Source organism: Polistes fuscatus, unplaced genomic scaffold (assembly GCF_010416935.1).
Source record: "Polistes fuscatus isolate 324 unplaced genomic scaffold, CU_Pfus_HIC Scaffold6, whole genome shotgun sequence".
Taxonomy (NCBI): Eukaryota; Metazoa; Arthropoda; class Insecta; order Hymenoptera; family Vespidae; genus Polistes; species Polistes fuscatus.
In genome coordinates this window covers 988,161-1,016,155 of record NW_025113140.1, presented here as the reverse complement: position 1 = coordinate 1,016,155, position 27,995 = coordinate 988,161, and the positions used below count along the sequence as shown (strand labels likewise).

The 27,995-nt window shown below is 37.8% G+C and overlaps 3 protein-coding genes across 6 annotated transcripts; 2 read left to right on the top strand and 1 right to left on the bottom strand.

The window, feature by feature from the left end:
• Window positions 1-5: 5 nt before the first annotated feature.
• Window positions 6-8,870, top strand: LOC122523618 (formylglycine-generating enzyme). Of its 2 annotated transcripts, none has more exons than XM_043645490.1 (4): window positions 6-685; window positions 818-989; window positions 1,073-1,256; window positions 8,786-8,870. In XM_043645490.1, exons 1-4 carry the CDS (start codon window positions 154-156, stop codon window positions 8,795-8,797), a joined length of 900 nt encoding a protein of 299 aa, XP_043501425.1. In that variant the 5' UTR covers window positions 6-153; the 3' UTR covers window positions 8,798-8,870. The 2 variants fall into 2 exon arrangements, with proteins under 2 accessions (XP_043501425.1, XP_043501424.1); XM_043645489.1 differs by lacking the exon at window positions 8,786-8,870 and adding an exon at window positions 1,341-2,056.
• LOC122523617 (photoreceptor-specific nuclear receptor-like) lies at window positions 7,653-27,986 on the bottom strand. Of its 2 annotated transcripts, none has more exons than XM_043645487.1 (9): window positions 27,734-27,986; window positions 27,094-27,258; window positions 22,826-23,276; window positions 19,290-19,393; window positions 14,920-15,034; window positions 10,053-10,168; window positions 9,544-9,755; window positions 9,120-9,408; window positions 7,653-8,935 (listed from the first exon to the last, which is right to left on the bottom strand). In XM_043645487.1, exons 2-9 carry the CDS (start codon window positions 27,212-27,214, stop codon window positions 8,697-8,699), a joined length of 1,647 nt encoding a protein of 548 aa, XP_043501422.1. In that variant the 5' UTR covers window positions 27,215-27,258; window positions 27,734-27,986; the 3' UTR covers window positions 7,653-8,696. The 2 variants fall into 2 exon arrangements, with proteins under 2 accessions (XP_043501422.1, XP_043501423.1); XM_043645488.1 differs by lacking the exon at window positions 27,734-27,986 and having other exon boundaries at window positions 22,826-23,143; window positions 23,271-23,276; window positions 27,094-27,171.
• Window positions 9,290-14,190, top strand: LOC122523616 (centrosomal protein of 78 kDa-like). 2 transcript variants are annotated; one of them, XM_043645485.1, is made up of 6 exons: window positions 9,290-9,457; window positions 10,651-10,759; window positions 11,119-11,550; window positions 11,660-12,040; window positions 12,307-13,587; window positions 13,676-14,190. In XM_043645485.1, the coding sequence occupies exons 3-6, from the start codon at window positions 11,243-11,245 to the stop codon at window positions 13,944-13,946; spliced, it is 2,241 nt and encodes a 746-aa protein (XP_043501420.1). In that variant the 5' UTR covers window positions 9,290-9,457; window positions 10,651-10,759; window positions 11,119-11,242; the 3' UTR covers window positions 13,947-14,190. The 2 variants fall into 2 exon arrangements, with proteins under 2 accessions (XP_043501420.1, XP_043501419.1); XM_043645484.1 differs by lacking the exon at window positions 9,290-9,457 and having other exon boundaries at window positions 10,551-10,759.
• Window positions 27,987-27,995: the final 9 nt, after the last annotated feature.

The window sequence follows — 27,995 nt, the reverse complement described above, 5'->3', positions numbered from 1 at the left end:
GTGGCATTAAATCATTTAAAGTGACAATTGACATAAAAATTTTCTTGACACAGATGTTCGAATTAAATTATCTTTAAAAGCAAATATGCAACTACTCTTATTCTGTATGCTTTTCAAAGTTAAATCAGAATTTGTTCATTTACGATATTGAATATGTCGAATTTTTGGCATGCCCAGCTATGGGTCGTATTATTTTTATTGTTTATAATTGATCTTTCTACCGAAGAAAATAATCACTGCGGAAGCCAAATTAACAGACAGTCACATTATACTAAGAATGGAGAAGAACAATGTTCGATGAACAATATTCAGAAAGTGAAGAAAAAGGATAATAAAGAAAAACCAAACATTGAAAATATGGCTAAAGTAACAGGTGGTACATTTTCAATAGGAACCAACAATCCAATTTTTGTAGCCGATGGCGAAGGACCAAAAAGAGAAGTTGTCTTGAATAGTTTCTACATAGATCAATTTGAAGTTAGCAATAAAGATTTCTCTGAATTTGTTAAATTAACTGGATATAAAACAGAAGCGGAACAATTTGGAGATTCCTTTGTATTCGAAGGTCTTTTAGAAGAAAATGTTAAGAAAGAAATAAAACAGGCAGTTGCGCAAGCACCATGGTGGCTACATGTGAAGGGAGCTACGTGGCAACATCCTGAAGGTCCTCAATCAAATATAAAGCGTAAGTTTATCTAGCTGCTAATGATATGGTAGAAATAAAAATTATAGTTGCTTTTTTATATTTAGAATCTTACTACGTAATAATACAATTTTTATCATTTATGATTAAAATATTTTACTTACTATTATTCAGACAGAATGGATCATCCAGTTATACATGTTTCTTGGAACGATGCATTCGCATATTGCAATTGGTTAGATAAAAGATTACCAACAGAAGCGGAATGGGAAGTCGCATGTAGAGGAGGATTATCGGACAAATTATTTCCATGGGGAAATAAATTAACTCCCAAAGAACAGTTCAGGTATAAAACTACATTAATACAAAAATAATATATAAATTAGTTACATGCAGGGAAGAATATTTAATATTTACCTTTTTTTCTAGAGCAAATATTTGGCAGGGAGAATTTCCATACAATAATACGAAGGAGGATGGATTCATCGGTACTGCTCCAATTACAGAATTTCTACCAAATTCATATGGTTTACATAATATGGTTGGTAACGTTTGGGAATGGACATCGGACTGGTGGTTCACAAAGCATTCGAGTGATCAACAAACAAATCCTGTAAGTAATAATTCCAATCAAATAAACTTGATCTGTACTTAACTTATTTTTTAAATAAACGTTTTCTAATGCTAAATATTTTAGAAAGGACCACCGAGTGGTTCAGACAAAGTAAAAAAAGGTGGATCATACTTATGTCATAAAAGCTATTGTTATCGATACAGATGCGCTGCACGTAGTCAAAATACACCTGACACATCTGCTGGAAATCTTGGTTTTCGATGTGCAATGTCAGCATAGCATGTACGATAATGCTCTTTACAAAATAACTATATTTTTATTACATTTTCTATAATCTTTAATACTGCCTTGAGACCAAAATTTTTAAAGACGAAGTCTTTAAAATTAATTTTAATTAATAATAATATATTGATATAAGTATTCGTTTATCACAAATTTACACCTAAATTATATTTCACTAAGTTTATATATTTCTGAAATAAAAAAACACTTGTTTAAAAATATTTGTCTTCAAATATTTATAAACAAAAATAAGATTAGGTAAATTGTAGATATTTGAATTTTCTTTATCGACAGAGTTTTTTAGTAGATGCTGATTCGCAGTCGATAATCGTTACTCATAAAAAGTTCTGTTAGATGGCAGCACCTCAACGAAGATTTATTTTATTATATTACGGTATGTGTTCGTTCATATATATATACATATGTATTGTATGCAAGGTGTATTGGAAATGATATTACATAGAGCGGGAGTAGGTTCAATAGTTCAAAATAGGAATATTTATTTATACTTGGAAACGCGTCATATAAGTGATAAAAGTTAACAAAGTTGCATTTTAGTGTGTATGCGTTATTTCAGTCCTATGTTTCTAAAAAACTATGATATATATGTATTTAAATATATTTCACACAAATAATTATTAATTATAAAAATATTTATATATATAAAATATTTAAAAAGATACACATTGAAGAGATCAATTTAAAAAAAGATAATCAAATAATAGATTAAATAATTTATCCTATATAATAATTGACAATTACTTGATAATTATTTTAAATGTATAAATAATAGAGAGATATTTCTAATACCTTGATAATGAAAATTCACGTCTAAGATGTTTACAGATTTTCTTAAGGATAAAACTCCTCGAAGGAAAATCATTGCAAGGGATGCTCCCCCTTTTCGCGTCGAAGCAATTTTCTCTTTGAAAGTCGAGGCATATATCGAAACCTTTAAGAAGGAACAGGACCCTTAAAAAGCGCTAGTCCCTTTGACGTTGGATTTTACGCAACGGTAAATTATGTAAAGATGCTCCTTGTTTAACTCGGAATTGAGTTCCTCCCGCGGAAGTATACGTTTCCGTGATTGGGTTTCTTGAAAAAAAAAACAAAATTCATTCGTAGATAATATAATTAAGATACTTCATATATAATTGGAAAATATAGCCAATATACCAAATAATACTTTTGTAAAATCATATAACATTTCTTTAATCATAAAGATAATTATATCATTATATATTTCGCGTGTGAATAATTTTATTCAATTAATTACGTTATTATCGTATGCTCGATAAAATAACATATAAAATAATCAAACAAATATCTATATATATATATGTATATAGAAAATGTATACACGTTTTCTAACACGAAGAGAAGAGTATACTTAAAATTATAATAATAATATTTTTAGAAAATGTTATTTTTGTACTCTCGATTGATAATCTTGGTATAATTATTTGATAGTTACGTTATATATATATATAATGTCTATCACACGGTGACCGTCAGCGTAGTTATTGATTTTTGGGAAGAGGGAGAATGAGAGGCAACAAGCGAGGAAAAGTAAGGGGATAAAGGTAGCCCAATAGCTTCTCCTGACCATCGTAGCTTTATTTTCTACTCCAAGTTAGAAACTTTTTCTCCGATATCTCTTCTCTTCATCCTTTCACTAATTTTTTCATGCGTCTTTTGAAAAATATTATAACGAGTATCATTAATTTTAATATAAAGAAAAACAACATTCCTATCATTATTCGTACTGATGAATACGTTAAACAAATCTATATTTATAGATAGATATTTTTTTATTTTATTTAAACGTCTGTTTACTTTTTAGAAACGTTAAATACGAATAAATTGAAAAGAAGAAGAAGAAGAAGAGAAAATCATGTTATTAAAACATTGGTTTCAATATTAATATGAAATCAAAATTACAGATATTAGATTTGTTTCGATTGAGAAAATAAAAATGATTATGTACATACCAGTTGGGAAATGAAGTAGGCTCCATTCGATTTCGAAAGCGAGATCTCGAATAATCCTTAGGTTATACGTGACCAGAAAGTCTTGATATATTCTTTTCTTTTCTTTTCTTTTGGACGTCATTCAAACGGTCGTATTTCGTAGATCGTGGAAAAGGTCGAGTCGAATGAAAAATTTCCAAGGATTTTCTTCAATCTGATCCCTATACTCTATCGTGAAAAGAACTTTAACCGTTAACTGTATCAAAATTTATTGAGATAAACGTTTATATAAAAACTCATGCGTTTATATTTTACGACTTCTTTTTATAATATAAACAATTTTAATATATAAAATATAAATCTCCTAACGTTTATGTTTGTCAATATTTTTTAACTTAAAAAAAGGTGAGTCAAGTTGACAGGATATCAATTTTCGTTCAATTTTATACAGTTGAAGGGGATCCATGCACCGTGTCAGTAGTAAGACCCAATACTTAACCGTTCCGAAGAAAACGAAGGAAGAAGAAATTTCGTACGTATTTTTATATACCAATTCGTTTCAGATGGTTAATAAAATAAATTGTTTACAATTTAATTCGAGAGAAAAAGAAATTGTAGAAAATGTGTACAGGGGAGTGGGGGGGAGGAGGGGGGGGTATGGGCCGAAAAGTTTTGAGATTAACACGAGAATAATTAAAAAAAAAAAAGAGAGGGAAAAAAGAGAAAGATGTAGAGATTATTCGATCGACAATTTACATCGGCAGTTCTATTTCAATAAAATAATATCCAATATCATTGGCTGGGTTGGTTCAATTAATCGCGCGCGTCTCTCCTATTTCATATTTATTTCCAATTGAATTAAGGTACCGTGGCCCAACCAAAATAGTTAATACCAACGAAATTGTAAAACAGCTCGATATAAACGTACTACACTCCTCTTGTATTTAATTTCATTTAAATTTAAGTTGATAATCAATGGTGGTGGTACCGGTCGACGGTTGCACGGACACACGTCGCCTATGCTTTTTGTTTTGGGAATCGGATTTCCTTGTTTATCAGTGCGTTTGCCAAAAGGGATTTTCGATGAATTCCATCTCTCTCTCTTTCTCTCTCTTCCTCCCTCCGTACCCCTCCCAGAGTGCTCTCGATATTATTAATATTCCATTCGAATATCACCGATATCTACTCGCGTTTCGTATTTCGATGTGTCTTCCTTTCCCGTCGCAACACCCTCTTTCAAAATTAACCAAGACAAATATCTTTTCGCGAACAAATCTTATTATTATACAATTATATATTAATTATTTATTATATATTATTTATTATATATTAATATTATATTTAATACAATTTAAAAAAAAAATAGAATAAATAAGAAAGAATCAAAAATAAATTGAATAAGTTGAGGAGAGAGAGAGAGAGATGACGTTATTTGGCAAAAAAACACGAGTCATGCATTTAGAATCGTACCTCCGTAAGAAAAACGATTTGAGAACCTTCGCTTTAAAGTCCCACTTATCGAGCGCCTAGTTGGTATGATAATGTAATAAAATAAATGGAGGCTACTGCTTCCGAGCGATATAGTCTCCCACCTTTTCCCTTTACTCTCTCTCTCTCTCACTCTCTTTTTCCCTCTCTCTCTGTAGCTTTTTCTTTCTTCATCGTTCGCGTTCTCTTCTACTTATACTTCTATACTCCTCCCTTTTCTGTCCCGACCATCGAAGAGTTGCCCTCAGTGAGAGTTAGCTCCGTCTCTTTTATTTCTCTTTACCTACCTTTCCTCTGGCCTCCCCCTAGCCACTACTTGGATCTCATTCTATCTCTTTCTAGCTCGTCCCTCAAAGCAGCAGCACCAGCAAGAGGGAAGAGGAGGGGGGAAATCGTTCGTAGAGGTAGAGGTAGGGATGAAGATCGAAAAGGTAGAAAGGGAATGGGTTTGGGGGGGGGGTTTACCTCGAAAGCGAAATACAACAAGTCCTACCGCCATTGCTGGATCACCGGTGGTTCGGTGGAAGTTTTGTCGCTTGTCGCGAGTAAAGAAGCGGGAGGGACGGAGGGTTGCGTGGAAAAGCAGCAGCAGCAGCAGCAGTAGCAGCAGGAGCCCCTTCCTTCCTTCCTTCCCCCCTCTCCCCCTTCGTGCAGCAACGAGCATCATCCCCACTTCCATTTGAGAGGGCAACCGCCACCACCGACGCCGCCGTAGTTTAAAAGGAGCGAGAAAGACAGGGATAGGTCGAAAACTCCGCCCATGCACCAGAAAGCTCCTCTCGAGTCAATACTAGCAACGCGCCCTTCCGTCCCAGTTACCCTCGGAAAACCCCTTTCATCTTACACCACCACCACTACTACTACCCTCCCGTTTCCTCTCATCGAAATTCGTTCCTCGTTGCGTCGGTTATCGGCATGCCGATATATATATAGTATGTATTATACCGTAGTACGGTCAAACGCGGAAGCGAAAGGTTCGTTTCCCCCTTTTTTCTTTTCTTTTCTTTTTTTTTTTTTTCGGTAGGGAAAAATTACGAAATTCATTTTTTTTCTAATTGAAATTGAAAAATATTTTACATTTAACAAATAAGTAATATGTATATATATTTATATTTTACATATATTTGATAAGTCTGTCAGAGTAATATTCTTGTATCGTTTTAACTGTTAATTTAAAAACAATCAATATATTTACAATTATTATTAATTTTGTATTTATTTTCAACGAAATTAGTTTTCTCTCTAACAATAAAATGTACGTTCTGCAACGAACATTTATATTTATCAATTTGAAAGTTGAATAATTTTAAAAATAGGTTTCAACGTAAAAGAATTTTGAAAGCTTTGTTGTATTACAAGGAAATATAAATTATTTCAATTTTACAGTGGGGAGGAGAGGTGGGGGGGGGGAAACGAACGAGAGTACGAATATATTTCAACGATTCGATGTATACGTAGACAAACAGAATTATCGCGTAATAAATACGCGTAGATAATTATTATACAATTCGCGTAAATTATTTATTATCAATCGACGAAAAGAGAAATATATATATATAAATAAAAATCGAAGAGAAAAAAAAAATAATATAATAAAAATCGAGTAGCATATTTAAAAGTGTTCCGACAGAAGAAAACCTTTACGGACGGCGGTTCCTGATCTCAAATATAAAAAACATTAAGCACGGTTGCTCACACCCCCGCGTCAGGGTGTTTAACTCCCCGACTGCTTTGACAACTTAAGCAGGCCCTTAAACCTCGCTCAAGCCAGACGTAATTTATAAGCGAGCGAAGGGTAATTCCAGCGGGGATCGTCAAACTGCCATGTGGCAAACCCACCCCCGTCAAGGGGGAAGTCAGGGATTACACGGTGATAAATAAATATGTACTTTTATGCAACGAAAGGCAACGTTTATGTGGGGGCGTAATCACGCGCGAGTCACCACACAACCTTCGCGACGTCTTGGTTTGCTTTCGAGTTCCCTTACGGGTGTTCCCTTTCGGATTTTTTTTTTCCTCCCTTTCGAACTCTCACCCTTCGTACTCGCATAAGAGAAAAACACAATCGCGGTAAATTCCAATAGAAATATATAACCCTCGTAATATAATTCCATCGATTTAATCAGAATTTGTCGATCGTCGACCGATTATTATACGGCTTATACTATTGGATATATCAAACAAATCTCTTGCTTTCATATTTATTTCACCACTTCGTTACATCCTAATCACGTTAATGTAATATTATTGAATTTTTCTTTCAATTACAATATTTCGCGTATTAATTTCTTTTTTTTTGTTTTTTTATTATTGTATCTCTAATTCGAGGAAAAATATTCATTACCAATTTTGACGTATTCTTTTTATATATATATATGGTGTCCTGTAATTGATTGTACAAACGAGCAGGACGTAATGAAAATGTAGAATAAAATTTATTCGTATAAAGCTTTTGCGTGTGTGTGTGCGTGTGTGCTTTCGAGAAAAATATGTTTGCAAAATTGCCAGGTACGGGACACCATGTAATAACGATCCTATATAAACGAGTTCATTTCTTTTAGACAACTATTCACATATGTAATTTTATTTTGTAAGAAAATTGATCCAGTACTTACCCACATTTTCCATATATTTCCAATCTCATCAGTCGTGACAAAACGTGTCTTATGAAATAATGAAAAATTTATTATTAGGATTTGTTTTCATCGCGTTTCCTTTTTATTACAAGTAATGAGACGTTATCACCGTTACATCGTTATGCATCGATCGAGTTTACGTACACTTTTACAATGAACAGTATCACAACACGAAGTATAAAGAATTGAAGCACGGCTGAACATACGTCTGTTTCATATTATTCTATTTTTTTTCGTTTTTTTTTTCGTTTTTTTTTTTTTCCTTAAATCTTTACATCATCGAAGTTTTTTAACTACTATATATCTATTTTTGGACATTCGTAGCGAGGTATGTTAAGTATTTGAATGTGTAATATGTAAGTCGTGCTTCTGTTGGAAGCCTCGTGAATCTTCCCTCGTTTTTTTCGTGTCTCTTGTTAGAAGACGAATATAAACAAATGATTATCGTTTAAAAAAGAAAAAAAAAATTCAAGAGATTAGAATTAAAAAAACTTATGAACTCTCTTTAACGAGAAGACAAAATTTCAGATCACTGTGTCTTCTTTATTTCTCTTTATCCTTACCGTAGGAGACAACAATATACGTGATATATGTGCGTATATGTTTTATGGGTGTCTGCCTGTATGAGGTGTATGAGAATGCGTGAATGATCTCTCCTCGTAAATGATAATCCCATTCGACAAATCGAACCTATGGTTCGATAAACATTTTCTATAATAAATAAATACACGTATTTTTATACACACTCATATTGTGATAATCACAATAACACTTCTTCTAGATTTCTTTTCTTCTTGTATATATTCCATTTACACACTATTTTTTCCTTTCTTCTTCTTCTTCTTTTTAGATGCCGTTTCTCTTTCGTAATTTCAACACAAGCAAGCAAGGTGCTGCCATAAGTTTCTTTCTTATTACGAATTCTCATCGAATTCTTGCCCTTCTTTCTTTTTTTAGGCCATTTCCTTCCTTCCTTCCTTCCTTCCTTTCCTTCCTTAGTTTTGTTTCCGTAACTTTGTTTTCTTTGTAAAAGAAAGCGAGACAGTTGTTGGATACTTTTAGTTTATCTAACGTTTTAAAAACGTTCGATGTTTAGGGTTATTTTAATTCTTGTACATATCGCAAAGCACTTTCTCCATCGGCGTATTACCAATGGTTCTGTGAAAATATATTAATTCTACTCTTGCTGCAGGTACGGCTCTGAGTAACGGTAGAAGCAACAACAACCTCCCAAAACGTGCCGGACTTCCTGGCTGTTGGGCTCTCGCGTGTTGACCTAACATCACCTGTGCCTGGTCTTGAAGATTTTCAATTTGACTAGAATCCTTCAATCCGCGCGTTTCTACAATAAGATAGAGAAGAAAAAAGAAAACAAACGATTCATTTGGAAACTTAACATTCGAACTCTGTTGCAACATTTCGTTTTCGTAAGTGATACAACTTTTTTTTTGATAAATTATATCATTCGTTGAAAATAATGTAATAAAACAACGATGTAAAATGATTATTATCGGCGTTTAGGTTACCTGGTCGAAAAAGTACGATGGCCTTCATGCATGCAAATTCCGCAGGGTCTACCATGACAGCCTTGTACCTTTGCAAAGTATCGTGAAGGTGTCTGACATCGGCAGCAACTTGGCTCGGTTTACCGGTGCTGTTTTGCAGATGAAGACCCGAATGTGGATGCTGATGGGGCGAAAGTGTCAACGCCGTCAATTCTGGTGCACTGAATAGAGGCGAGGATTCGAGAGGTAGACACCACTGGACTGCATTTAGTAAGAACAGTTCCGACCAGGCCTCCTCCAGTAGGATCACCTGAACGAATCGCGTGATTGCACGAGAGACAAGCGTTGTGACAAGTCAAGTAAATCCACTTTGTATTATCCCATATCTTTTATTTGATCTTGCATTTGAAATTTTTGATCACGGCTGTACTAAATAGTCCTGTACCTGATCTCTGAAGGGTAAACTCGCGAACGAAGGAAGATTCTTCGCCCATTTAACAGCCATGAAGAGTAATCTCGCGCTCGTCTCGTAGACAGTCTCGGCACTGGCAGGTGAATAAAGGGATGGTATGACTGGTGGAAGTTGCGTGCATCCACTTCTCTGAGGTGTCAATGGTTCCTCGTTCGTCACGTCTATGCTGTCCTCTGACGCGTTACCTATAGCCCAATTATTGCCCAAATTTCATTAATTTCAACATTTCCTAACCGATCTATTAACTTGAATCAACAGTTCGCGCGCTTTGTGCTTTTTTTTTTTTTTCTTTTTTTAATTAATATTCCACTCGCACGACACACATACAAATTTATTTTATTGACTTCAACAAATTGTCCTATCCGAAACAACACGAAAAATAAACGCGCGAACTTTTGCTTCATCTATCCGATTTATAGGATAATACTTTAGTTTTATATAACAATTAGAAAAGTTTTGATCGTGCGTTCTCAAAGGCTTACCATCTTCGGTTTCCTGTCTGGGAGGAGTAGCAGTGGTGGTTGAATTCGTCGTGGGTGCGATCGAGGGTAACGGTAAGGGTGTCGTGTATCTCGCCATTGCCAGAGACACCGGTGGTCTACAACAGACAAAAAAAACAAACCGAACGCGATTTATATTTTCATTCGTTGCTATTGCTTGAGAAATTTTTCTCTTTTCTTCGTATTTTTTCACTCGATTAAAAGTTGGGGAAGAAGGAATCGAGGGGGGGGGGACAATCTCGACAGTTTCACGTTGTTACAAAAAAATTGTAACGAATTTTGTTTGCGTACTGTGTGGTGGTGGTGGTGGTGGTCCGACACCGTACGTCAGATCTTCCCCATCATCATCGTCATCATCATCATCATTATTATTTCGTCTCGGTGGTGGTGGTGATGGTGGTGGGTCGTCAAGCTCGAGAACAGCACAGAATTCGCGAGCTTTTCTTTTTTTTTTCCTTTCGTTTCTTTCATTTTCTATTCCCCCTTTGGTCTTATTTAATTGCGAACCATATATTCCTCTTTTTTTGTTCCCTTTTAATTTGTTATTTATTTTATTTCACACAAACACGTTCACGTTCAGATTCTTCGTTGGACTAACTTCGAAGCTTATGATACGGATGACGTTGTTGACCGTCGGATCGGTGAAAGGGTGGTGCACGGTTGAAGTCTCTCGATAATTCAAAACCGAGGTTAGTGAATTATTTCTTTAATTTGGAATACATTTTATTCGAATATTATTATTATTACGTTATCATTTATATCTCACGATAATACGATAGGATTATTATCGTTTCGTCGCATTTATTTCGTGTAATTATTATTTCGCTATTCGTTAAATTGATCTTTTCTTTTTCGTATAAATGATATAAATATTGAAAACTTAATAGCATCGACAATTTGTAGATAATATTTATTTAATGTCCGTTGACAGAAAAGTTAACCCCACGATCGATTTCTTATTTAAAAAATAATCATTGATCATTAATTAAACAAACGCGAGATAATGATAAAGAGAATAATTTCATTACGAATATCGAACGATTTTTAGGATAACCGAAGATATTTTGGATACTCAATTATAAATTTATAGAAAACGACGATTGTACTCGTGTGTCGTTAAAATAATCTGTTAGAAGAAAAAGAAAGAAAGAAAGAAAGAAAAAAAAAAGGAAATGGTTGAAATGAGCGGAACGTTATTGGCATCGTCGCCGCGGTCAACAAGAGGAGAAACTGCATCGCGTCGTAAACGCAAAAAGAATGAAATTTCTTCAACGATTGTAAATACGAAAGATACTACGATACCAACTGGGAAAAATTTCACCGCGTGTTACATGGAACTTTGTAAGAGGTATCACCTGAGACCATTACCGATTATCTGCGTGACTTTACCCTACAGCTTGGATTTTACAACCGATCGCATTAAAATGGAAGATTGGAGACCGATACTTAATTCTTTGTCGCTCGATCGTAGTAGCTTAAGGTTTTTATCCATTTTACTTTAATCGCGTTTAAACGAAGAACGAATAAACAACACGGGTAGATCAATAATTAAATCCTGTTCTTTTGGATTTTGATTTTCTTTTATGTAGATCGATCAGCATACGTAGTCGATATCAATATCGGAAACCATCGGAAAATGGTGATGGGAGGATAAATTTGGAAGAGAAAAATCGATCGAAAAAGGGTCCTGGGGTATTAACTCAATGTCTTTTGGAATGGCTCTCCCATAGTATCGGACAATGCGTTAGGAACTCGTTGAGTTTGACTCATCTGGAGCTAGAGGGTATACCCTTTCCGACGGACTGTTTGGCTGTCTTGTGCGTCGGTTTGGCTGGCACGGAAACCCTCGAACATCTTTCCTTTCAGCGTTGTTACATCGGTGATGCTGGCTGCGAACTGGTCTGTCGTGCAATAACCGACGTACGGACGATCAGATCGTTGAATTTCAGCGATTGCGATCTTACGTCCAGGTTAGACAAGACTTGAGACCATCATCTATCTCATCCGCGTAGGTCGATTCAATTGATTACGTTAGTTTATATATATATGCATATATGTAATATCTTTCTTTTTATAAATGTCGTTTCGGGTTTTCAATTCTTTATCGGGCTTATATTGAACTGTTATTATTATTATTATTATTATTATTATTACATTCGTTTCTATGTTTCCCCACGAATTGATTAGCCTTACCCGATGATATTATGTATTAATTCGAATTAAAATTCAACGTAAGATGCGGCACGGTTCTAGCCAGTACCTTATCAAGGCAAGAGTTATCGTTATATCATGAAACTTGGAAACAATCTCTGAGATATCGTCAACCAAATATCGAAGCTATGCCCGGTCTGCGACGATTGACTCTAAGCGATAATCCTCGATTGGGTGATTCCGTCGTATTGAAGATGATCGAAGTTATCAGAGATAGTCTCTGGTTGAAAGCTCTCGATCTTCGGCATTGCGGTTTAACCGATCAAATAGGCAACGATCTACTCGAACTATTGGAACAAAATTCTTCTTTGACCGTTCTCGATGTACGACAGAATTCTAATATGAACGATAATCTGATAGAAATGATTTTACAACGGTTGGATGGTAAAGAACGACACGGAGATTACGATTGGTCGAATTCATCTCGCAAGGATTGCAAATTATCTTCCATGAATTTTCAAAGGATAAAATCTAACAAGGGTAACAACAACAAGGAGAACGAGATCAACGGAGCTTACGAGAAGAAAACTAATCGAATACGCGAAAATAATTCGATCGGTGGTAAGAAAACGAAAGTTTTAACGCCTTCGACGATGAAAACGCGGAAGGATAATACGCAACCGAGCGAATTAAATAAAGTTCAAGGACGATTAGTTAAACCTTCGTTGCATTTGGATTTACAATCTCGAATAAAACCAACTACCGTTGAAATGACGACGACGAATTCTTTGGAAACGAGCGAATCCAACGTTAAATTTTCTTCGGGAAATAAATTGGAAAAGAAAAACGAGGATAGGGAACAGATTATAATGATGACGAGAGAACTCATGTTAGCGAGAACCACTCACGATCATTTATTGGAGGAAAACAAACGTCAAGATATTTTGGTGGCACGGGAAAAAGCTAAACGGGAGATCGCCGAGACCAAATTGAGAGCCATGAGCACGGATTTGGCAGATTTGGAAAATATTTTGCGAGAAAAGGATCGAGAAACTGACGGTTTCCTATTGGTCAGTCAACGCTCGTTGAACGACATTTGCGCTTCTTTCGATAGATTGGTCGAATTGTTGGAAAGTTTGACCAGAAATTCGAGATTGGATAGGAAACATTTGGAAGAAAATCTTACGATTGGCAAAGATGTCAAACGTCGATTTATCGATTCTATCGTTAGAAAAACCAAATCTGAGAATTTAGGACGTGGATACGTCGTTGATATCGAGGACGATGAACGGGAAGAAGAAGAAGAAAAAGAACGAGAGGAAGAAACGATCGAGAAAGATAAAGAAATGATCGTTGAATCTTCTAGGTTTGTTTCTATCTGTTCTAAATTTTGTTCAAAGAAAAACGAAAACCTACACACACATTAATTTTATCGTGTCTTTGATTTTAAACAGATTCGATAAGAAAAAGCTCGTCAAATCGGAGGGAGACGTAAGAAGGAAACAACAACAGCAACAACAACCTTTACCGTTAACACCCGTAAGAGTGGAAACAAATATCGGTGATAATCCTGACGTGTTGGTGGTGGGTTCATCGTTGAAAGGTTTGGTGCATGGTCGTTTAGATGCTGGCGATAAACGTAACATGTCTTCCGTGGAAAGGGCAAAAAATATATTCTTTCGTTTCGTTAACGGCGAAGTCGAAGGAAACTTTCCGATCGGTTGATGTGATCGGAAATAAAAAAGAATTTATATAAAAATATTTATATAGCAAACACTTTAGAAGAAGAAGAAGAAGAAGAAGAAGAAGGATAATAATAATAAGAAGAAGAAGAAGAAAAAGAAACAAACTTTAAGATTAAGAGATCGTTTATATTAGCACACGTTTTTTTTTCTTAAAAAAGCTTCTGTGATTGTACATGAAATATAGATAATCGTTTATGGATTTTTCCAATGCGAGGTAACACTCATTAACATTTATACTTATTTAAAGAAAAGAAGAAAAGAAAGAAAGAGAGAGAGAGAGAGAAAGTGTTAGCCGATCGGGAACACCGTCGTCATCGTCGTCATCGTCATCGTCATCGTCGTCATCGTCGTCGTCGTCGTTTATCGCTTTTAACGTTCACCCCTTGGCACTCTATGGATTTTCCATTACTTCCGGCCTGGGTCGTCGGTTACTTGAAAAACGTTACCTATGCACGGGCTAACGGTCAAAGGTAATTTTTCATGATAGATCACGCTCGGCGTGGCGTGTCGCGAGCGATCTTGTTCGCAACGTGAATGGTGAAAGGTAAGTCGTTGCGCAGCACAAGATCAAACGTTCCAGCAACGTCGTCCGGTGTGTGCCTCCTCTTTCTTCCTCTCTCTCTCTCACTCTCTCTCTCTCTCTCTTTCATTCGATGTATCGTCGATTATCGATCACCTTCGTGTCCTCGCTTTTACGCGTTCTCGAAGCCTTTAAACGAGAGAAGGAAGAAGACCTCGTTTGCGTCACGGTAATAAACGCTGTTAGATACTCTGTTAAGCTTTCCCATGTATGTATGTATGTATGTATGTATGTATATGTATATATCTGTGTGTGTGTGTTACTTCTCTTCCTCGAGAAATCGTATAGAAACGGTAAAGATTACAAATAGAATATTAGATGTGGTTTTTTTCTAAAAAAAAAGAAAAAAAACAGGAAAAAAAGAATGACTTACCCGAACACACCAACTGCAACTGCTGCCTCGCGAAGTGCTCGTTCTTGGTCCATTTCAACGAGTGCTTCCGGTCTGATAGTCGCAGTATTTCTAGGCTGTCTTTCATTCTGAACCGCTGAAATATACAAAATATTATCTATATTATCTTTTATTCTATCCGCATCCTATTATCTCTCGGCGTCTCTTTATATTTTCTTTTTATTTCGTCAATTCAGACATTGACTTTGATTTTGATGCACGGTGGGTGGCGATTTCGTTGTCAGAGGTAATTGAAATATTACGATGATTTCGCTTCGATGGTTCTCGGCAGATTAATCAGGGAACAAACGCGTTCCGCCTTCTACGACCAACCCCTCCTTCCCCCTGTCCCCCCAGCCTCAATCTCTCTCTCTCTCTCTCTCTCTCTCTTCCTATATATCTATCCCTCACTTCTATCTCTCGTTCGCGTCTCGTCAAATTCACGTAACTCACGGTTATGTCATGCGAACATCGTGCGTTTGACAAGCACGAGGAGTTTAACGGACGCGCAGAAATCAGCCCGAGTTATTGTTTGCCTGGGTATGTTCGCTGTTAGGTAACTCCCATTCTACGGAACGTACGAACGAAAGAACGAACGATGCTAGATAGAATTCTCATCGACGATCGATTCGTACACATTTTCTCCATCATCCCGATATTACTCTTAAGAGAAACTTACTCTCTCCTCTCTATTATTTCTATTATTATTCTTTTTTCTCTATTTTATTTTTCTTAACGGTGAAATCACATTTATAGATACGGAATAAGGAACGTAACGGTAAGAATTAGATAACTTTATCGGGGATCTAATTTTTGTCTAATTTTGACGATTGATTTTGGAAATTATAATTTGATTTATATAAATAAATATTATTATTATTATTGTTATCTAAATATAATAGAGAAATCGAGATAAATTAATCGAATGAGATCGTACTTTTCGATGATACTAAATTTATTATCATATTTCGAGATTTAATTGATGATCGGTAGGAAAAATTGCGTGTTTCATTGGTTTTTTTCATAAATAAAGATTATGAAATGTATTAGAAAATTGTCGATGAAAAAATATAACGCGAATTTATTTCTACGCGAATTGAAAGTTACAACACGGTTCTCTATGGAAAGGGTTAATAATACTTCACGAATAAATATTATTATCGTATTTATCGAATGGTTCTTACGTAATTGTTTATAATTAATACGTCGACGATGCGGACGTTGCTTTTTTTTTCCTTCTCGTATTCCACTCAATCGACCGGGATGATTTACTTTTACCTTTGCAACAATTTTGTCAATAAGAAATGCATCAAACCTTGCAACTTTGCAATAAAATGATTATTTTTCGATAGAAGACGACAAAAAAAAAGAGAAAAGAAACAAAGTTTGTTTTCCCGATCGACGCGAAACTCATTAACGAGATTATTTTAATATAAATTATCAACTATGTATACGTTTATGTCAATGGGTTAATCGTGTCATAATCAACATAATCATTCGCAAAATCAGCCATTTAAATTTTCAAAATGAAAATTAAAGGAAACAGTGAGGACAGGAGATCGGTTGTTTCGGGTTTTAAAAACATGAAATTCATTGGAGAAATGCGATGTCTAGGCAAAGAAATGAACGAGATGATGGTAGTGATTATGGCAGTGTTATAGTGTTCTTCTCACAGAAGAACGAATCCCCGGAGGATGACACGCGACACCTCGTGCGGCCAAATTACTTGCCTTCGCGTCGTTTTAAACGCCGCTCACTCTCTCTCTCTCTCTCTCTCTCTCTTTTAGTTTCGCGAATATATTCAAATGAGGCGGGCTTTGATCTTCGTGGGCATCCGATCGTCACGAAAACGATGATGTCATCCCCGTTAGTTAGTCGAATAGAAAGAGAAAGAGAAAGTGCCCCGACACGATCGAAAAGGATAAGAGAAAATACGCGGCTTCTGTTGGTGTAAAAATTTAACGAGCATCGAAAGGAACTAAGGAAGGGGCTAAACTACTAGAACGAAACTTCGCTAAAACGACGTAAAAAAGATGATCAACTGAGATTGACTGACTGACCGAACGAACGAACGAAGAATCCCTGAAAAAAAGAAGAAAAAAGTAAAAAAAGGGACGCGCAGAGAGAGACAGAGAGAGAGTCGAAACGCGAAGGAAAAGGTTTGGCTAAAAAAAGATTTGCGAAAAGAAAAAGAAAAACGAGTATTTCTCATGAAACATGAGCAACAGCATTAAAGCTTTTAATGGAGCCACGATAAGGGCACTCAGTGGCGCGTAACGCTCGAGTAGAAGCATTTTTCTCTAGGCTGAGGAGAGAATGAGTGAAAAGGGGTGGGGCGGGGAAGAGGGGGGGTGGGAAAGGTGGGCAGAAGAGAGCATCCTTTTTAACCGTGGCACACGGTTGTTGTGCAGTAATTTCGTAATAATAAAAAAGCGTGTCGGCTCGCTTTACTTTCGTCGCGTTGCTGCCTGCCTGCCTGCCTGCCTGCATGCCTGCCTGCTGAGCGGCTTAATAGGGTCCCTCTTGTCTCTAACTGAGCCTTTTCCTCGTCGTCCTTCATTCTCTCATTCCCATTCCCTTTTCTCTGTCCGTTGTGACTCTCATCTTTTTTCCTCTCAACCAACGTTATACTCCTCCACCATTCGAAAAGATAAACGCTGCTCGACGCCCTTTACCCTACGGCATTTCTTTCTCTCCTTTTTCTTTTTTTTCTTTTTTTTTTTTTGGCGTTTCTCTCGCTTCCACGTAGGATAGAAGTATAATAATTGCAAATGGATGGGAATCGTAGCGGGTGGCTGCCTGCCTGGCTGGGTTGGGTTGAGTTGGGCTGGGCTGGGTTGGGTTGACTGTAGGACGAAAATCGAAGGATTCAGATTTCCGCGTGCACATCGCACGAACTAACACACCGCTGCTCGGGGCTTGCATACGTTTATTTCCTCCAATTAACCCTTCGAGCCGTTCGAAAGCCACGCGACCATCGTTAACGACCGTGTAGTGTTTACGATGGCTACGGAGAGTTGCTTTCAACGTTCTATCTCTGGTAGACACTGTGTGGTTGTTATCCTGGTAGTTGTGGTTAACCGCAAGGAACCGATTGCTTTCGCAACTAAATGCTAAACTATATCCTCTTTTGCTTTGGATTTAGACGAGACTCTCGTAGTTCATTCTCTCATCTCGAGTCTTTCTTATAACTATAACCCTTTGAGAATTTATTAGAAATTTCAGGATCCGATTATGCGCGATTTCAAAATTCGATGATAATGTATATATATTTTAAGACAAATTATTATACAAACACTGTTATTCGCGTTATCTTTATTTTCGCGATACGAGATAGAAAATAATTGTTTTATCTTACGATTATTTTTTAAATACAAAATTCTAACCCCTTTTTAATTAGGAGGAACATAAAAGTTTTATACACTGGTATCTCGAGGTATATTCGCGATACTAGATCTAAGAGATTAACCTGCTCGCGAATTTTCCAATCGTTCGTTTCACGTCTTTCACTTATAAGAAACGACGACGAGATTTCGACGTTATAAGACAAACTTGTGCGTCTCGATTCGATCTAATTTTATCTTACGACGACGAAGACGACGAGGAGGAGGAGGAGGAGGAGGATGCCGACGTCAAGTTCGGCAATAAGAAAGTTAGCGATAACGGCGAAACGAGGTTGCACGCTGACTAGGGGGAAAAAGAAGGAAAAAACTATAGAATGGAAGGAGGGTTTGAGGAGGGGGTGGGGGGGGAGAAAAAAAGGAGAAAGAGGAAAGAGAGGAGAAGCAGGTGCTGCTGTGTCTCGTCGAGAGGCATTAAGAGTTGAATCGAACGATTCTAGAACCATCGGCGTGCCCCCCCTCCTCCTCCCCTTCCTCCTTATGTCCCTTCCAACTGCTTTTCCTCTCATTCCATCGTCTATTCTCATCTTTTACTATCCTAACAGGAGTTTCCCATCGGTGATGGTGGTGGTGGTGGTGTTACCTTTCTCTTTCTATCTCGCGAAACGCGCGTTCCTCTCTCCGTTCTCATCCAGTTATTTATGTCGCGAACATAAAGGGCCCTTTCCTCTCTCTCCACCATCGAATTTCCTGATCGCGATACACAGGGGACGTCTACCACTCTGATTGATTCGAGAACGGATTATCCAAAGGTATCCTCGTCGTCGTTTCGGTTTCTCCCACATCTCGAACCGATCGACTTTCTATCTTTCTATCTTGACTAACGCGACTTCGTTTCCAAATGAAATCGATCGTGATATTGATCGGAGTGTTCTCGATTTCTCGATATTGTTAAATTTAATTGGATTAACTTGAAACAAAAAAAAGGTTACATATTTTTGTTCAACTAACCGTCCTTGTTCATTCCCATCTGCATACATTTTTTCAAACGACACGCTTGGCATTGATTCCTGTGCGCCTTGTCCACGACGCATCTTCCTGTTCCAGCCTGACATCTGTGACAGATAAAGACAAAAAATACATTTTCAAATTGGATTGGAAAAAATTATTCTATCCGAAGAAGATGAAGATGAAGATGAAGATGACGATCTTAAAGTCGTCAGGATTTTGTACGGAAAAAAAAGTGATGGTTGTTAACTATTTACAAAGAGCAAGACGATAAACTACCACCGGGGCCTATGTTCGTCGAAAATCCAGGCTGTACACTCACGGGAGATGGCGTTAAATTCGATTACTTTCATTGTTGAGCTAACCCGGTTATCCCTTGGAGCGTAGTAACGTAAAGAGCCGACGACCACCCTCGGGGGTCACGTACCTTCTTCTTATCCCTCTTAATCTCGTCCAATCCCGCGGTGGCGTGCCCGGTGCACTTCCTTCTTCGCGAGCTATCCTATCCTCTTTCCTCTCCTCTCCAGAAAAGGGACCCACGTCGTTTTTCCTTTATTCTTTCCTTTTCCTCAATCGCAACAAAAAAAAAAAAAAAAAGAAACCGTCCAATCGAGTTTATCATCGAATCCTGATCATCTATCTGAATATTAAGATTCTAACACGGAAGACGGACAGAACAAGGATGGATAATTTGTCCTCGTTCTCGAGAAAACAAAAAAAGGAAAAGAAAGTTCAAAAGGATACCAGCGGAGTAAAACGGGAGGGTCGAGGCGGGGTGGGGTGGGGTGGGGGTTGGTGGTCCGGGGGTTCTTGCTTGATCAATTTATCCGTAGTTGTTAGGACGATTTTAAGTGACGTCAGTCAGAAGGAAATGAGAATCGGGCTAAAGGAAAGAGGAACGGAAAAGGAGTAGGAGGAGGAGGGGAGGGGGAGGAGGAGGGAGTTAGAGAGATATCCGGTTGGTCGGTTGGTCGGTTGGTCGGTCGACCAAACCATCCTGACCCGAGGCAGCGGTTGGAACGCGACAAGAAGAACGGATCCAAAGCTAGAAGGGTGGCTGCGTGCCGTGCCGTGCCGTGCCGTGCCAGCGGGTGGCGTCGCACAAATTGATTTGCGTTCACACCCCGTCGGAGTTTCGAACACACGCGCGAACTCTCTCATACATCCTCGCGAGAGGACACACTCTGTTAGTAGTAGTAGTAGTAGTGGTAGTGTAGTAGTTGTTACTGGGTACAGTAGCATGATGGGGGACACCCAAGAGAGAAAGAGAGAGAGAGAGGGAGATAGAAAACGGACTCCTCTTCCTATCCATTCACCCTTCAGAACCACATCACGCATTTATTTACCCGACTCTTCTTCAACAACGACCCTCTCTATCTTCCTTTCTTTCTTTCTCTCGTACTTCTTCGATCGAGCGGAATCTCCTCTTTGCACGTGCTCCGACGGTCATTCTTTTTCTCTCCCGAGAAAGAGAGAGAGAGAGAGAAAGTAAGAGAGAAAGATTTGAGCTTCAGGAACAAAATCATCATCAATAACCCTGACGAATAGCAAAGAAGTTTATTCCTTTTCTTTTGATTTTTCTTCTTCTTTTACTTCTAATCGAGATAGGTCACGTAAAAAGGGGTGATCTGTGTCGTTAACGAGTTAAAAGATTTCGAATCCTTATCGGGATATCGAGTATACCCGATTTAATTTTATTCGCCAATTGATAGGATCGGCCGGTCAACCTAGTGTCGAGGTTTACGGTTAATCCGTCGATCGTGGCTGTCTGACTGGCTGGCTGGCTGGCTGGTTGGCGCGACGTCGGGACGCATCTGTCGCAACTCTAACTCTAACTCTAACTCTAACTCTATCTCTCTCTCTCTCTTTCTCTCATTTTCTCTCTATCTATCTATCTTTCTCTTTCTCGTACTCTCACCGGAGCTAGGGAACCCCTGGCACTTTTCCCCTTACCGAGTAATTGGTTATCTGTGCGAAGGCTCTTCGGTCTTTACCGCGTTACGACCATCTGACAGGAACGGATACTGGGAGAGAATAATAAAAAAAAAAAAAGGTGAACGGCGTTACGATGACCTCAAAAAGGATCGATTAAAACGTACTTGTTCAAGAAGAAGAAGAAGAAGAATAACGAGGGATCGACGACCGGCTTGCTTCTCTCTCTCTCTCTCTCTCTCTTTATACGGTGATCATCATAGCTTTCTCTCGAACTCGTCGAAAGACCGGCCGGCTTCGATGTATTGTTGTTTTATTGGAACAGGTGTCAGAGTTATTCAAACGTAATTGTTTTCCTTATGACCGTTTAAAGAAGAACGCGTTGTTTTATTCCCCTGTGTGCGTGTGTGTGTTCGATGATCGAAATGTTTGCTTTACGATTCGATCGGTGCAATACGATAAATTATTATTTGTACAGCGGTATTTCGGCTAAAACACTTGGCAAAGGTTATGATCGTCTGAAGTCGAATTTTTCTTTTCTTATCGGTGAACGTTCTGACATATGTTATTTAAAGCCGCGTGTACATTGTTATTATTATCGTGAATTCGCAATATTTTACCGATACGTTTTTCGATTCGCGGGTTGGGGGAGGGAGGGAAGGGTGGGGGATTCTCTCTTTAAATCAATTCTTTATTTATTTATATTAAGATCGATTCGTCTGTACATCTGTAAAAGCCTTTGCTTAATGCGAATGATAAAGAAAAACGAAACGATGGCTAGGGGGAGGAGGGGTAGAGAGAAAGAAGAAGAGAGGATGGGAGGAGGGTTGAGAGTTAATAGTTTATATATCGAGTATCCTTGGCCAGGATATGACACTCCTGGTTAAGCTGAAGGACGAGGAAAAGAGTCGGGGGTGGGGGTAAGTAACAGTGGATGTAGGGTACCAGCGTAAAGAGGATCGTGAACGTAGCCAGACACAGCACCGATTCTGAGTTGAGAGGGATTCGATGGAGATGGATCGCCGTTCCCAAGGGATGCTAATAGTTCCTCGAACGGCCCGCGGAGCTTTGGAACCTGGCTTGATCGCGCGTATACACACGGGTTAGCTAGGACAGGATAGGATAGGATAGGCCCTCGTGTTGGTCGAGCTCAATGGAACATTATGCCGTTCTGCATTGTTGCCCGGTATTACGATGAGCCCACTCGACTCGAGGCCACATGGCGCCAACCGACGACTATAACCGACTTCCACTTTACCGCTTGATCCTAATACTCAAAATGATATCTTCTCTTCTCTTCTCTTCAATCTATATATGTTTTCATTTTATATCAGATACAAAATGTGTTTCTATTAAATAAAGTGTAAACTTTATCGAGCAGATGACGTTTATATCTCTCGCATCTTTTTCGAATTGAATCCAATGAAACCGCGTGGTCGTTTTAACAATTTGTTCGAAAAACAAATCTTTCGTCGAAATTGAAATCAATATTAGGGTGCGCTTTTTATTGTCTTTGAATTTGATTTTGTAACCGTATATTATAATGGATTGTTTTTGTTAAATTTATCTTTGGATAAATATTCATTAAAAACTCACGAACAACTAACCTGTATATCAGTTTACGTCTGACGCTTCTTTTGAAGAATCCGCTGCAACCATTGCACGCAAGTATTCCATAATGTTTGCCAGAACTGGTATCACCGCAGACAACGCATATTAGACCAAGACTTCTGGGTGTCTTGCTACTGTGTTGCGATTGTTGTTGCTGCTGTTGTTGCTGTTGTTGTTGCTGCTGTTGTTGCTGTTGTTGCTGTTGCTGTTGTTGTTGATGTTGTTGTTGAACTTGACTCAAAAGGTGCGGATGTCCGTTACCGAGTGCGGTAAGATACGGTGATCTCGCTAAAGGAAAATCCGTCGGCATTCCTCTGCAAAGTGGCACAGGACATTCTTGTACTGGTCTCGAGGCGTAAGGATCGTGACTGGATGTAGATCCTGTCGCTCCTAATGGACTATACCGTTCCGGTAATCCAGGAGATATCACACTACTCTCACCTGAATCTGTTAAACAAACGATCGTACGTTATACAGATTAGATTGAAATCATTTGTTCGTGTTTCGTTTAAACGATACAAACATATTTGTTTGATTTCAATAAGAAATATTGGTTTTTTTGCCTCGAACGCGTATTATATTATCCTCCTATCTTTTATTAAAACCAACGTTCACGTATTATTTATTTATTTTACTTTCGATATATTCAGACTTTGTACAATTGTCTTAACGAATATGATGAAGATGATGATGATGATGATGATGATTTAACGAAAGAAGAAGAAAAAAAAAAGAAGAGAAATGAAAATAGGAAGGAAATGTTGACGCAGCATGTTCTCGGCTTTTTTTTATTGTATTCGAGATATAAATACAAAATTTGATTTGTTTTTTTTTCCTCTTCTTTTTCTTCTTCTTCTTCTTCTTCTTATCGCAATCGTTTCTTTTCACAAATAACATTTAATCATGCAATTAAAGAGCAAGAAAAAATATGATACGATATATGCGATATTATAACTACCTACTTATCGTCCAGATAAATAATGTCTTGAAACTTGTGTGTTTTTTTTGTTTTTGTTTTCTTTATTTTATTTTCAATTATAATATTTCCTCTTGAAATCGCTGAATCGATTATCGAAGACCACGAGAGACGAAAGGATTTACGATCAGGGATGAGATGATTCTCTCCTCCCCCTCCCCCTCCCCCTCCCCCTCCCCCTCCCCCCTCCCTGTTAGCCTAACCTAAGTCTCGAACGATTTTCCTTCGATTTGATCGATCCTCGTACCGTTCGGTATACCAAACTAATCCTAGAAATCTCTTTCGCGTGTTCCGATATCAAAGCGACCCTCTTCCTTTCCCCACCCCCACCCCTAACTACAAGAACGTGAAAGAGAAACTGGCCTGACCTCTTCCCCTCACACTTCTAACCCCACCCCACCCCACACCATACCCCCCCCTACCTTTCACAGCTTCTATGGATGCTTTCCACCCTTGATTGATTCTCACGAAACACAGGGTGGTTGTTCGTAAACAGGACTATCGCGTATATAAAATAATTGCATTTTATTCGCAAGCTTAATACGATAACGTTATGGATCGGCACGTAGAATTTACGGACATGTTTTGATGACTACGATATGCCGATCCTGATACCCGATACACACCCCCGATATATTTATTACATATTTCATTGAACGGTTACAAGGATCTTAAAAAATTCGATTAAAATATCTTAAAAAAGAAAAAAAGGGAATATTATGAAAAGACAAATTAAACGAATATTTTCTTTTTTATCGGAACTCTTCCTCCCCTTTCTATCCTACCCTATCCTACCCTTAACAAATTATTATACCGAGTGTATAAATTTTGTATTTCTCGTATATAAAAGTCTCGTCTATGATTAAAAAAAAGAATATTCGAAGTTATTTAAAATCGTTTTCTTGAACGTAAACGTTGATTAGAGTTTGCGGGTCCCCCCTTTGCTGCTTGCTTTTGTTTCCAAAGTTATTACGATGAGATATTATGATCGGGAATTAAAGTCCTCGAAAAATTACACAACAGAAGAGAATCTCTTTTCTGTTAGAAAAAGAAGAAGAAGAAGAAGAAGAAGAAGTAGAAGAAGAAGAAGTAGTCCGTGTTTCTTGTTTTTCTTTCCCTTTGGGAGATGACACCGTTTTTCGTCTTCGATTCCCCTTTTTAAGGATTACATTCAGGGATCGCAGAGGCAAACAGTATTTACATCGAGAAATGAGTTTTGAAAAAGCTCAGAAAGTAAAGAGATTTATTTGCCATAAATATTTATACCATTTATCTTTTTCTTTTTCTTTACGACGAAAAATAAATACTTTATCCGTAGAGAAATTGTTCGAGAATAGGAGAAGGGGAAAACCGAAGATAAACTTTCATCAAATTCAAGACATTTAATTAATAAAGAAATTGAAAAACAAAAAAAGACAAAACAAAACGACATTTGTAATATAGCTGCTAACGCAACAAATCAGGGGATACGATAAAACTGCAAAAGTATAAAATAGTTCAAAATTAAATACGATTTTTCACACGAGTCTATTAGTCACGGGCGCGCGCGGGGTGGGGTTGGGGAGGGGCCGAGGGGGGAGTCTATCATAGAAATCGTATTTGTCGAATCGAAAGCTCGTTTGGATTGCTCGTTAAATGCCATAGGGGGGTTGGAAACGTTTTCGACGAGAGAGAGAGAGAAAGATAGAGAGAGGAAAAAAAAGAAGAAGAAAATTACCAGTCACCCTTTTTCCTATACATTCCCCATTAGCATTACTCACTTACGAATGAATTACATACTTACTTACCTATATACCAAATTAAAAAAAGGTACCATATTAATCTCGGAAAAAATGGTACCCTAGGACCGATAAAAAGGTTCGTTCGAACCCGAAGGGTTCCTTCCTTCCTTCCTTCTAATACACCTTTTCCTCTTCTTTTTCGAAGAGTTACCCTTTCGACCATCCTTCGACGAGTTTAACCATGAAAATATTCTATGAGTTTCTCAGAGTGAAAACCATCGGAGCGTCCCTCGAAATATACAGTGTACCGTTTGCCAATCCCCTTGCCCCCCTGCCTCCTACCCATCCTCCTTCTCTTCACCCCGTTCCCCCCTGTTATCCCCCTATCGTTCGAAGTATCCAACGATGATCCCGTAATACGGGGGACGCAGGTGGCGCCTCGCCATCCGCCAGCATTGATATGCTAATGAAATTTGACGCCCCTGCTGTCGCCTATCTTTCTCTCTCTCATTCTCAACATATACATATATATATATGCATCCGTTCTCTATATATTAGTGCTACCTATTCGTGCATTCTCTTCCTCTCTCTCTCTATTTCTCCCCATCACCTTCATCGTAGATTTCAATTGTGAAGCTTCGAGACGTCGAGAGAAGACACTTTCTTCTTTCTCGTTTAACCCCGCACGTTCGACGAGGTTCCGCATCGTGTCGTGCATTCCGCCAGGACCATAACGAAATTTCATTACTCTAATGGCCTAACGATGTTCCCCGTATTCTATTGTATATACACATACACACATATATATAGGTAGATATTGGTAAACGTATAGACAACGTTGGTTGTGTGAGAAACGATTCGTATATTAGCGTATTCGATGCGTGTGCAATATCTACACACATACGCATTGGATTTAACTGATAACGACATTATGAGAGCTTTCGAAAGCATCGAATCAAAGGAATAATCGTGGTACTAGCCGTGTGTCGTGTGTACGTTCTGAATGTGTTACGTGTGACAGCATACGAGCGTGATCGCTCGCAGATTGATTTTATCGAACACACGAGAAATATATTCTAGTGTCTGTCTATCTTTACTCTCTCACACCGATTGACTGGAGTCTGATCTATTCGATAGGGAATCCGATTATAAAGGATACCTGATGTGATATCAACATTTTCATAGTTCTCTAAAAGTTATTTCCAGTGGATCTAGTCAACCTGGAATTTACTACGGTGACGACGGGACAACGCGCGATTTTTCTTCTCTCTCGTTTAATTAATTAAATACAAATGTGACGCGTGCTCAAGAGAGAAAGAGATAGGTGTTACTTTTTTTTTTTTTTTTTATCCCACGGTTGCTGTAAACTCAGTTAGTCTCGTAGTTTTTAAGCCCATTTCGTGTCTCGACGTCTACCAGGCAGAAATTTCGTTTCTAGCGGATTTACGCGTATTCTTCTCCTCCTCCTCCTCTTCTTTCTTTTTAATATTCCTTTTTTGTTGTCTGTCTCTCTTTCTCTCTCTCTCTTTCTCTCTCAAAAAATATAAAAAGGAAAAGTAACACTCACCGTGACGGATACTGAGCGGACTGGCAGGACTTCGAGGATGTTCCGAACCCGTTTCGTTTTGCGATTGCTGTTGCTGATGTTGCAAATCTCCTGAAGTACCAACGGTCGTTGCTCCGTTCATGATGTTTTCTCGATGATCATCGAATCTCACCAACGGAACTTCACCTACGAATTTAAAACGATCATGATTTTTTCTCCGACAAAAGTATAAGTAACAATTTTGATTTCGTGTATATATATATATTCGATTATTTAATTAATTCACGGTACGATGTTGAAATCGAATTATTCAAATCGCGTTAGTATTGTTTCGTACGATATATTTTCATTTGGTTTTCACTTTATTATCAACACGTTATAAAGAATTATACTTTACGTAAAATCGCATTAATTTATTTGGAATCTATTAGATTCACTGCCCGAGCATTTAGTTTATTTTCGATACACAATATGCTTAAAAATGTTCACTTGTTTTTCGAATATAGACGCATTTGTCAATTATCACTTATCAACAAATAATATTAACGAAAACGTTCCCCGTTCGATGTTAATTTTTATTCACGATCAATGAGAAATAATAAAATCGATTGTGTTGAAAAAATTAAATAAATAAATAAATAAATAATGTAATATTACTTACCAAGTTCCGGCTCGCCGAGAAAATCTCTGATCCTTTCCGTGATTCTTCTGTTTATCTTACCGCTTTATAATATTACAAAAATCACTCGTCGTCGTTGTCGTCGTCGTCGTAACACGATACTTTTTAGTTAAACTACGATATATTTTATTACGATGCACGAACTAACGAACTAACGAACTAACTAACTAACGAACGAACGAACGAAACGAAGTGAAGTAAAGTGAAGCAATCAATTGCACTGAACGTTCAATAAGTTCTAAAG